We start from the raw sequence: 12,888 nt of genomic DNA on the forward strand, positions 1-12,888 counted from the left end.
GTAGGCGATGGTGATTTTATGAAGCCTGGTAAGATATTAACAGAAAGTCGAGAAATACAACAGAATTCCTTTAGCATTTAATTTCCTTTCATGTTTTCGTTCATTGATGTTTATTCTAATTTCCTAAAAACTTTAATAGTACTTGTAACCAGAACATTTAAGATACAGAAGTCAACGATCAAATCATAACATTATTAGCATTTTCCACCTATTCATTTATTTATTCATTCATTTATTCATTTATCATTTACTCGCTGCCTCTCCAAAAAGCATCTAAGGCAACTTTCTATGACATTATGAATGGTTCCGTGTGCTTCTTCAGATGTGTTCTGTTGTAATGGAGCTTAGTTATTGTCTTGAAGTTGTATGTCATTAGACGGAAATATAATATCGTAAAATGTCAGTTCAAATTGCCATTTTTATTAACCAGATTAATGGTAGAATAAATATTTTGCCAGAAGTATAAAGACTAGGATTTATTGAGAATCTACTGTGCACCTGGTACCATCAGGTACTTTAAACACGGTTTTTCACGCCCGCCTCACGAGGAGAGGTGTGCGTGCATCGCACAGGCCCGGAGCCTGCGTCCTGCTCCGACTGTCGCAGCCCGCACCTCCCGGGGTCGTGGTCTAGGGAGAGCCTGAGCCTGGCTCTGCTGGACGCCCAGGTCCCCGCTGTCTTCACTATGCCATGCAGCCTTCTCGCCCAGCTGCAAGGCCTGGCCCTTCAGGGAACACCACTCCTCGAGTCGATAGCGCCCTCTCAGATACTTATCATCTCACATCGTCTTCACAATCACCCAGAAGAATAGATTCTGTGGGATGAAGAGAAGAAAACACAGCAGGCCACACTAACCAATCCAGGACCTAGCGTGACCCCCATCAGGCCCCGCGTGCCGCAGCTGGCAGGGCGTAATGAATGCTCATGCTGACCCCGCACCTCAACACCCACCCGCATCTCCTGGGCACTCGTATGACCGAGAAACATGCTCGAGGGCGGCCAAAGGCCAAAGACCGTGAGCAGAAGACAGTCACAGGTTAAGTCATTGTTGCTCCCGCAACCCAGAGACGAGTGGGGCTGGGGAAGAAACCCCAGCAGAGTGGGGTCCTTCCATCTCCCCCATGCTGGAGGAGCTGACACCTTGTTTTACTTGTTCCTTCCTTTCTAACTCCCACCACCATCGTATCACAGCGCAGCGCCCACTGCTTATTGGCATATTGCAACAGACACTAATATAAATCACACTTCCAGGGGCAGGGGAGTTGAAATTATGGAAATATATGTATTAAAATCATCTTTTCATAGAACTTTGCCTGGAAGAAAATGGCCTTGCTATGTGTTTTATTAGTTGATACACTATCTTTTTGGATTAGAGAAATTGGGATAGAAATGTGTGCACCTAAATTATCTTAAAATTTCTTCTGCCCTTTCTTCCTGCATCTATGCAGATGACTCAGGGTCAAATAGTAGCAACGTTTGCTATGCATTTATTCACCCTAATCTCAAAGGTTACTTACTTAATTCCATTTTTTCCCCACCTAAAGCAAAGCAAGATTTATGCAGCACCTTGGGGCAACTTCTGCCTGTAGTTTCTATTGATTCTGCTGCATTTATTATTGGCTACCTATCACTCAAGAAAGATTCACTTATCCTTCTAATTATGAAAAAAAACCCTCCAACCTGTAAATCCACATAAGTCCTCATGGACAATGGCTAAAATTACCAAAATAATAATGTTAGGACTCGTACAGATGAAATAGTGAAATGCTGGTTTAAAAATCATCTAAATGTTACATTACAACCTTCAGGTTGAACCCTTGAAATCATAATCATTTGTAATGAAATTTGGCATACCTTTGGCTTCGTGATACCTATTTTTAAAAATATATATGCAGAAAATGAATAACCATAATTTTCACTAGAAATACTTCAGGGAAAATTGTTTTTCAGACATTTTTGAATCCATGGTAATGCCTTTCGTGAACTATATGCCAATTACTAAGCAAGACAGATCCTTGAGTTCTTAAGGCACATCCCAAGACCTTTGCAACGTGCCAAATGCTAATACCCCTCTCCTATAACTCCTCCAGCTTAATGTACTACGTATAATTTGCCAAGCATTCGGTGCACCCACTAATTAGCTAACCAAAGCAAAACTACTGGACTCACTAAGCCCATTTATTCATAGATGTGACTCCTACACCTATACAGACTCACATATGGACACACGTAAGCACATGCATGCACACACTCACACACGTGGCATATATGTCACAGATACTCATGCACATTTACGTCTCAGCAAAATTAGAAATTACTTCTTCCAGTAGTCCCTCATGGTCATTCCCAGTGGTCCAAAACGTAAATGTTAAATCTACAAATGTCCACAGTCATTTCCAGGACTGTATTCCTTCAGCAAAACTAGCATTCGTGTATTTCTTAACAAATATAATTTCTGATTTTTCATAAATCATAGTGACCATTTTCTCTATGATTTTAAATTATTTAAAGGCCTACAGAATTTCTTTTTTGGGGGGTATATTTTTCAGTTGTTCCTTTTAATCCTTTATAGAATTTTAACAACTGAGCAACTGCATCTATGTACAGTTCAGTAGCACTTTATCAACAGTACAGTTTTTTTGTAAATAGCTATACATTTTTTGAGACAGACCATGAACCCATTTGTATAATTCTCTTTTGGACCACCCCAACCCCAGCATTAATAAACGGCTTTCACAGTCTTTCTATTTCTCCAAACTTAAGCCCCCAGGGCGCCTCACTTATTAAAAACAAACAGGCCACAGCACTCTTGAAATGAAGAAAGGAAATTGCTTTCAGGAAGTTGTTTTAATTTTGATGTCTAGTGAAAGGATTTTTTTCATGTGTCTGCATGTTTATGTTTTCTCTGACCCCTGTGATGTAGAATCGGTGTGGTTGCTAATTCTAATTTTAGAAAGAGAAAGATTGATTCCTAAACCAGTGAAGAGCCTACACCATCATGATATCAGGATTTTTGACTTAAAGGGTTTTCACGTTTGTTTGTTTGTTTTTTTTTTTAACACCAGAAAGAATTCTGCAATTCTCAGTTGTTCTCTGTGACTGGGAGTCACATCTGGGCAGCAGAAGCAAGACTAGTGCAGGAAATAGGGGAGGAGAGGAGGATGCTATGGAGGGGAAAAAAAGAAAAAGATAACTGCACTACATTTTGGCCACTTCTCAAAAATAGATTTTGCACACACACCTAACCAGATGAACACATTCATTATTCTACTTCACTGGCAAAGAAATAAAGCCAGAGCGACATGGATATTAGTTTAAACCATCAATTTAAACCAAAAATAAACAAAAGAGCACTTGCCAGTAGTGCTGACCCTAAATACTTATATTTTAACTGCTTAATTTTAATGATTTGACTTGTCATATTTTAATGTCCAGAAAAATTGTATGCAGGCATATGTAAACATGTTCATCTGAAAAAGGAAAAGACTAAGAAATTACTACTTGAACACAGACAGACAGGCATTAAGTAGCTATCTGGTTTTGTTTGTTTTTCAAGTAGTATGTACTTTAAATGTGTTACCTACATGGGATTTTTCAAACAAACACAAGTGAATTCATTCCTAACTAACCTTGATGCTTCGATGCACTACTTTAATTCTCTTTTTTTCACACTTCTGATAGACCCATGAGAAAGGAGTTTATAGGACCAAAGTACAAGAAGAAAATTGAGTTACCTCCTTACTTTTCATTATATCCACGAGACCTTAGGAGAACTTCATCTAGGGTCATAATCTTATTTTAAAACAGTTCCAAGCAATCCCTTTTTATAAATGCATGCAGTCAGAATGCAGATTGGATGGTTATATAATTGTTTTTGAAAAAAAAAAACAAAACAAAACAAAAACGACTAGGACCACTCTGTGTAACCAGATGAGGGCTGCCAAGCAGCTCAACTGTGCCACGTTGTGACGAGAATGGCCCAGTTCTCCCCTCCTGGGCTTGGGCAGCTCCTCACACAGAAGAGCTGCACATACACCCTCCAACCAGGCTTTATTTATCCATAGGGACCCTTCAAAACATATTCAGGAAATGGTGCAGGGAACACTGAGCGTAATTTCTCACCCACATAAGAATTCCCCAGGAAATCAAGGAGTGCCTGGATAGCCTGTAGGTTAGGGCAGGAGAAAGTCTTTCAGAAAAGTTGATCTGCTTCCACAGGAAAAACAGACTAGTACCGTATCCCTCCGCTGGAGCTGTCTCTCTGATGGTGTGTAATCAATCACTTGCTATTACTCAGATCAGACCAGGGAGCCCACCCCAGTATCTAATATTAATAACAATAAAGGGGGTATTATCATTTATTAAAAGTAATAAGCAGTAAATCCGCTAAAATATATGACAACTTTAAACTTTAAGGCACAAAAGATCTATATAAATAAATTCAGAATCAAAACAGTCATTTATTTATGCTGTGATTCTAATAGCACGGTATTTTTTTATGTTCCTCTCATATTTCCCTAAAAGCGATTCTGTAGGTAATGTCATAGAACCATAAATCTACACTATGCTACTATTAACACTGTTTTGGATTAGTGTGCAAGGCATGTTCTACCAGAATCCGTACAGCCTTATAAAATTTGTTTAAGTTGTGGTTGGAATATTGAAAGTTATATACTATGCATTAGATGGTTTCAGCTTATATTCTAAGTGGTAAGATCATACTAAAGAAATGAATTGAGCAGGTTTTAAATGTTGTGATTTTAAAGAATTGGTTGATGTTATTCTGATTATATTTTTTTATTCAGGTACTGTAAATAATCTAAACTTTTCTTTAAAATTCAGTAAATAACTCTAAGGTGGTTATTTTAATTGAATTTCTCACTGTGTCCAAAAGCTGTCAATTTAGAATTCTTATGGAGTAAATAGTGTATAATAATACTTCCAGTTCAGGATATTTGTTTTGCTGCAATTAAGCAAAATTAATCTTATCATAGTCACTAGGGACTCTTTTCAGAAAACTATGATAAACTTCTATTACATCACTAAAGAATGCCATACCATTTTCGCAATAGACCCCGTCCCAGCAAAGCAACATTTTAGACAATGGACAAGAAGATGTATCTCCTAGTGGCCAATGGAATCCTTATCCTCTTGGGAGGCGGGATGTACCTCCGGACACCATTACTAAAAAGGTAACCAATTTCAGATTAATGACACAACCCATGAAACCTGTGCATCCATTGTAATATTGTAATCCATATCTTGTGTCTTAGCATCATTTCTAATTTTGTAATAAATTTAGGCTAAATATTATCCCACTATAGGGAGTCTAGTTAACTATAGGTACATCGAAAAGAATGAGAAATGAACACTCCCAAATGTTCAGAGTTGGGAACAAATTTTTGTAGACAATATCCTGCCACCTCTCTGCAGGTACTATCACCTCTTACCAGTGCCGGGCTCCCACCTTCAAAGTGCAAGTACAGGAATGACCCTCTTTAGCTCAGCAGTATGGTGTGTAGCCAGTTTGTGTAAAATGAAATTTGACTAGAAAAGGTTGATTGACCATTTTTAAAGTCACAGCAGCTCATTCACCCATTCATTCAATAAATCCTTATTGAGCAACTGTATGTACTCAGCTATGTATTGAGCACTTGCTAGATACTGGGGAACAAAAATGAGTAAGATGGTGTCTTACCTTGAAGACCTTTTAGTCTACTGAGGTAGCCTAAGTGATAAGTAGGTAATTATAATACCACCTATTAAATTGCCGTGAAGGGAATGAAAAGCTCAAGATGATCGCAACATATATGAGGAACAAGGGATGGGTATTCCAGAATATATTTTTTTAAACTCATGTAATCGATAAGAAAAGACATACAACACAATACAGAAGAATGGTAAAATACAGGGGAGTTGGAATAGTAAATAGATATTTTTAAAAACTAAATATTTTTGGCCACCAGAAATGCAAGAACAAAGATGCTATTTTATACCTATTAATCACAAAAGTCAAGTCTGAAAAACGTAAGTTGTTTGCAAGTATAGGAGCAATGGAAACCATTTTATGGTTCTTATAGGAATAAGAAGCACAATCACTTTGGTATCAAATTATCTTACAAAGCTGAACATGCACATACCCTACATTCCAACAATTACCGTCCTGAGGTATTATTCAAGACACTTGTAATGTTTACAACAGTAGAACACTGGAAAAACCCAAATGCCCAGCACCAGGAAAGCATGTAAATAAACTCTGTTATTCACAGAGAAGAGTATTTTATAGCAGTGAAAATTAGTTAATCATAATTATGATAATGTGTATAAACTTTAGAAACATAATTTGAGTAAAAAACAAGTTTCAGAAGATGGGACACATCAAAACTCATATTTATAAATCTCAAAAACAAGCAAAACTAAAAATATATTGTTTAGGCATAAGTACATGAGTCAGAAAACTATTTTTATAAGGGAATGGTTAACAAAATTTATGACTGTGGTTATTTCTGAAGGGAAGGCTGGGGTAGGATCAGGGAGGAAACTTGCATTATTCTTGCTACTGTCTTGTTTCTTAAGCCGAACTGTGGCTCTTACATTTAGTTCTTAAGTACACAAGTGTTTATTTTGTAATTGTGCTTCATAACCTACATGTATAATCATATACTTTACTTGTAATCTAGGTGATGATTTTCCTCCTGGTGACTACTTTCCACTGCTTTTTTTAAAAAAAATGCATATTAACTATCAAATTATTTTACCTCAAATTATTTATTGAACAGTCTTATTTGTATGTGTTACACATGTTATTAGTCTACCTATTGGGCAGTATTAAGCATAGCAGAAAATCATAACAGTGTGATTAATGCTATAAAGCTGGGACATAGGGCTCTGAGAGTATCTGGGAAGGGCACCTGTTTAGTAAAGAAACTGAAGTAAGTTGAGAGGAGTGGTGTAAAATAAGGCAGGAAGGTAAACGGAAGTCTGATCACACTGCACTTTATTCTGAAGGAAAGGAGAAGGGGAGCATGGAAGTGTTTTAAACAGGGGAAAGCCAAGATTAAATTTTCATTTAAAGAACACTCTGATAGCTTTACAGAGAAGGAATTGTAGAATAGAAAGACTGAAGGCATTGGAACCAGGTAAAAAGCTTCTTTTGTGATCTACGGTGGTTGGGAGCGAAATGCATAGATTCAGTATCTCCTTCAAAGGCGAGCCAACATGATACTGTGATTGACTGGACGTGGGATAGAGGAGATAGATACAAGCTCCGTGGCTGACACACAGGTTTCTAACTTAGACAAGGGACTGATGTTGTGCCATTCACTGAGATTGCAAGTACCGAAAGAGTAATAGGTGGAGGTGGAGGAGAGGAGGGTAGTTTAAGTTTTAAATGTGTTGATTTGAGGGAGGTTTAGGGTATCTGAGTGATAATGCTTAGTGGGTATTTGGATATATTTATCTGAAGTTCAGGAAAGAAATCTTAGCTGAAGATACAAACTTAGCAATCATCAAAATACATGTCACGATTGAGCTGTGAGTGAGACAGATGGATGACACAGAACTCCATGAACGCCAACATTTAAGGGATGTTCTTAAGAAGAACAGAGAAGGAGTAATCAAAGATTTTATCAGTAGGGTTATTTCTGCCACACGTTTTAGAAAATTCAAGGGAAACAGCCTTGAATGTTAGGTGAATATTTAGCTAATTATCAAGATCTAGAGTTAGCCTCCAGTTATTTAACCTAAATACTTAGGGTTTTTTTTTTTTCTCTCTCTCGCTCTCTGATCTTCTATCCATACTGTTGGCTTTATCCTAAAATTGGTTTCTCTCATTATTTTAAGTTGGCTGCCAATGACAAATGGAGATACAAGCTTCCTCTTTCAAATCAGTCAAGGGAGAGAACCAAGTTCCGAACAGCTGTCTCTGATAAGCAAAACCTCCCAAAGCCCTCAACAAACCTCTTCTTACATCTCACTGATTCAAAATAGCTGAGGACTTCCCACCCCCAGCAAGTCTAATAAAATCATGATTGGCTTTGACTAATCAGTTGCAGTAGAATAGATAGGGCTTTCAACTCCAATGACCACTAGGAAACAAGAAGGAAAAACTAAAAGAAAATAAAGTTTTAAGTAGGGAGTGGCCAACAGTGTTACGTGGTGCCAAAAAAAAAAAAAAATCAAACAAGGTAAGTATAACTAAAGGCTCTTTGGATTTAGAAACAGAGAGGTCGCTGGTGGCCTTGGCAAAAGGAGTTTATTTAACTGATGGAGTGGAATCCATTGGAGCCTACAGTAAGGAGTAGATAAACATAGAAACCTGGAAAATTCAAGAAAGGAATGAGAGAATTATGGTAGACTCTGAAGAGGTATAGAAGAAAGAAAGACAAAAGGAATATTAAAGATGGCAGACCTCTGACCACATTGGAAGGCTGATAAGAAGCTACCAGTAAAAAGGAAGTTGAAAATCTCAAAGAAGAGAGGAAGAGAATCTATTTCTTTATGAGGAAATACAAGAGGATGAATATGATGACAGGAAGTTCAGGGGATACCTATCAGAGCCGAGGGAAGGTGGCCTGACCAAAGGAGGGAACCGTATCCACTTACATAGTTGCAAAGGGCTACTCTAATTTTTCCATAAAAGAAAAAGATTTATTCACCTGTTACTCTAAATGGAATTAACAGACGTTTACATTATCCATCCGTATACCCATCTTACCTGAAATTATTTTCAAACTCCATAATATTATGTTCAATCATATCATCAGTACAAATCATGATCACTTGCTTGCTTCTCTACTTGCTTTAAGAACCTCATGCAACCCCGTAGGGAGTAAACATTTGTGAGGTTGTTGATCTTACGAAAGACTAACACAATTGTTTAATGTACCTGAAAACGTCATAACCTTTTATACTTCTTGTCAAATGTGAGATGATGTCGTATGTCTTTCGTGTGTAAATTCATTGGTATTTTCTTCCCACGAGATGCATTTTCAGACTACCCCAAGTTATAGCACTTTTGCCTAAAATCTGAGATTTTAGAACATACAGATACATCTACCTATTATCACACGGAGAGCATAAATAATGCTCTAAATTTTCAAATTCAGGTTTTTATTGTATAATAATAAAACATATAATTGAATGTAATATATATATATATATAACAATTGACTATATTAAGTTAATTACTATTCAGTGAAAAACAACCTAAGGAAATGAAAATGGTAATGGAATTATCAGCCCGGGCTGCAGGATTTACTGAAATACCTCTGAAAATTATACGATTATTTCTTGGGTTTATATTTCATTCTACAGTGAATGCTTTTAAAAATCAATACTACATTTTGTTGAAATGAGTAGTCATTGGGCCAGATAGAGTGAGAATGGAAAATTAAAAATTGAACTATTAATGGAATGGGGAATCAAAGGAAAACAAGTGGTGAAGTCTTAGCCAGCTCCATTTGAGTGTATTTCTTGAGGTCTCTGTATGTATCAGATATTTTTTCATCTTATTGCTATGCCTAGAGGTACTCCTGTGTTACTGCTGTGATACTCCAACTGTGTGGTGTTAGTGCTGTGATACTACTGTGACCAGAAACCACTGTGATGCTTCAGACATGCAGTGGGAGACACGGGTTTAGACTGAACGGTGACTGAACCATAGCTCTCTGGTGAACTAATATCAATAGTATTCATGGGGATGCCCATGAGTGCCCCAAGCACCAAAGGAGAACAAATTTGGGTGCCCTCCAACACATGAAATATTTTAGACATGCAAAGTAGTTAGACAAAAGTTGCTCATCGATCAGAAAGCGTTTTGTTCTTTACCTACTGTTTCTGTCCTGAGTACCTGAGAGTGGCTCATCCTTGGCAAAATGTGGGAGTGTTAAATCTGGACTTGTTCTTTGTTCTCTTTTCTTTTCTTTTTTTCTGAGTGGCAAGAAGTGGGATTTAACTGACTTGTTAATTCTCTCTTGCCACGTCAGTGTCCAAAATCTCAAATTTTAAATGTCCATTTATCCAAAAAATATGGGAGTCGTTGCTAGAAGAACATGTCACAGCCAACGTAAATCTCCCCAAGTTCCGAGTGGTACTACTCCAGCACTTTAAGGATTGCTATTAAAAATTTTGCAATGGCTGAAAACAACAGTGTTTTCAGGGATATTTGTATGTTGGACTCCTTTCACATCTCTGCGTTCACGGCTGTAGTCTATTGGATTATGCTGCAGTCACCTTGGTAAGAACTATCATGTACCATATATTAAATATCACTCTGTGGCGGGCATTGTGCTGAATGTTCTAACGTATCTCTTCATCTAAGCCCCATGACAACCATATCGGGTAAGTACTAGTATTTTTATCCACTGTATAAAAGAAAAAAACGGAGGTTCTCAGAGACACAGAGTTTAGGTTAGATTACATGCCAAGGTTTCACAGGTGACTAAATACTGTGGATTACTCGCCTGCACTTAGAAAAAAATAGTAAAATAGAAATAGAAAAAATAGTAGGAAGGTCATAGAATAAAATGTAAGTGGAAAATTTTTCATTTTAAAGTCAGACATTAGGGGCACGCGGGTGGTTCAGTCGGTTAAGCGCCTGCCTTTCGTTAAGTCATGGTGCACAGGTCGTGATCTCAGGGTCCTCGGACGGAGGCCCCCAACCCCACCCCGCTCAGCGGGGAGTCTGTTTCTCCCTCTCCCTCTGCTCCTCCCCCATGTGCTCTCTCTCTCTCTCTCTCTCTCTCAAATAAATAAAATAAAAATAAATTAATTAATTAAATAAAAAAATAAAAAATAAAATAAAATAAAATAAAAGTCAGACATTATACTCTGATTTGGCCGACTCCTTCTGTAGGAGTCACAAGGCTGTTTTTCCCTAACTCTGAAATGATAAACTCTTTTAAGGATATTAAGCCTTAAAAAAAAAATACTGAGAGTCTTAAGGTTGAATATCCCTGAGAAGATTTAAAATTGAAGGATAGAACAATGCTGGACAGAAAAGCATTGCAGCCCAAAGGCTAAAGTGGCATATTAAAACAAATGAAACTTAAAACATTTCCTTTCCTGAAAAGGCAATAACCAAAAAACTTTAAAATCCTTGTGATATTAAATCTGAAAAAATTTTAATATGTAAAGACTAGACTTTCAAAGCTCTCTTTTAGCATTCGTGACTTTTCCCCTCCCACGTGTCTATTTTTCTAGGTTAAGTACGTAATTGCTTGGCAGCTAGAATAATAAAGATAAATAATCAAGGGTCAACACCGGGACGGACACCATTGAAAAGAAAAGCATAAATGTGTAGCTAATTTAGTCTTGGCTCACAAACTTATCCCTCGTGCTGAATTTGCCCATGATTTTCTCACATCTCTGGTGCCAGTTCAGCCATGAAGGGCTTCATGATTGCCAGATGCTTGGCATCTCTGAGGCATGCCCAGAAACTCATTAGGAGAAACTTAAAGAAATTCAAGAGAAACGATATGGGCTTTTTTTTTTTTTTATCATTTTCATGTTCATTTTATCCTTTCTTTCCAAGGCCCCCAAATTGGAATTATTGCTCTTTCAGATCATATGAAGAATTTTTAAAGTCTTTAATTAAGTTCCTGGGAAGGAATATTCATTCCTTATTTTAATGTTGGCATTTCTCATATATCTTAGTATAAAGCATTTTACTGCTTCTTACTACATGTATTTAGAAAGAAAAGATCCAAAATACCTTCTGAAAATCTCATGTTGTGTCGCTGTGACCATCTGGTCAAAACATCATTTTTGTTTTAAGACAACTGAATCAGGGGTACCTGGGTGGCTCAGTTGGTTAAGCATCCGACTCAGTTTCAACTCAGGTCATGACCTCAGGGTCCGGGATCAAGCCCCTACGTTAGGCTCCGTGCTCAGTGTGGAGTCTGCTTGAGAGTCTCTCTCCCTTTCTCTCTGCCCTTCCCACTTGTGCGCTTGCTCACTCTCTCTAAAATAAACAAATAAATTTTTAAAAAATAAAAAGAGCAAGTCAAAATGTGGAAGAAGCAGATAGGAAAATCATCCCAGTGAACTTTACATATAAAAGATGAGATACAGGGAGATAGAAATGTTTCTCGTTTCCATCAACTACATCAGAATCAGGAACATCAGTTGTGGTTTAAAATAAAAGTGAGATTTAAAAAAAAAAATATTCTGAACCCTTAGGAATTGTCAGTTCTGTAGCTAAACTCTCCTTTTACACAGAAAGAGGTGTGTCAGGTTGCGTAGGTTTCTCCCGAGGCTTTGTATTTTTCCCTCCCAGTGTAGACCAGTAACAGAGAAGAGCCCCCGGGGGAGAGCCTGGCCTGGGTCAGTCCACAGGCGAGTGGGAACAGCTTTCCCCCTCACCGTGAGCGCCCAGCCCGGTCCTGGCTCCCGCCTTGTTGCTTCTCCTTCCCAGGCCTCATTTTTTGTGTCTGATGAGAGCAAATTTTGCACTGGTCCGAGTACGTTTTTCTTTAATTCTTCTGGTAGACTGGCCAGCACCGAAAATCAAGAAAAGATTGGAATTCTTTCTACAGCCATTCGTAACTCCAAACATTTTTCTAAATGTTAGGAAACGGTCTTTCTGAATCAACTTGGTTGGTTGAGATTCTCCTTGCTTCCTTCATCCTCTTCCTGTCGCCCTCACTCATGGTGGTGTCAGGGCTCCGTGTTGAGCAAAATAAAGACTGCCCCCAAACCCATGGTGATGGCATCTACGGGGCTGCGGAGCTCCAGGAAGAGATAGCAGCCAAGCGCACCCTCCGTCAGGGAGCTCTGCCCAAAACCCAAGAACTGAGTCAGTGGAAGGCCAAGTTGATGAAGTCCCACAATTACAGATTTTTAAATTACAAAAACAAGAAAACCTCTTCGCACAATACGTCGTCCCCA

At 38.1% G+C, this 12,888-nt stretch overlaps 1 protein-coding gene across 3 annotated transcripts in view; it reads left to right on the forward strand.

Moving 5' to 3' along the window:
- LRRC7 (leucine rich repeat containing 7) overlaps positions 1–12,888 on the forward strand; it is a 385,857-nt gene that overhangs the window by 314,652 nt on the left and 58,317 nt on the right. For all 3 annotated transcript variants that reach the window (XM_055339299.1, XM_055339300.1, XM_055339301.1), the window contains one exon: positions 5,073–5,192. In XM_055339299.1, coding sequence (XP_055195274.1) covers positions 5,073–5,192 — 120 coding nt within the window. The remainder of the gene's footprint in view (positions 1–5,072; positions 5,193–12,888) is intronic.

Source organism: Nyctereutes procyonoides, unplaced genomic scaffold (assembly GCF_905146905.1).
Source record: "Nyctereutes procyonoides isolate TBG_1078 unplaced genomic scaffold, NYPRO_anot_genome, whole genome shotgun sequence".
NCBI classification, from domain to species: domain Eukaryota; kingdom Metazoa; phylum Chordata; class Mammalia; order Carnivora; family Canidae; genus Nyctereutes; species Nyctereutes procyonoides.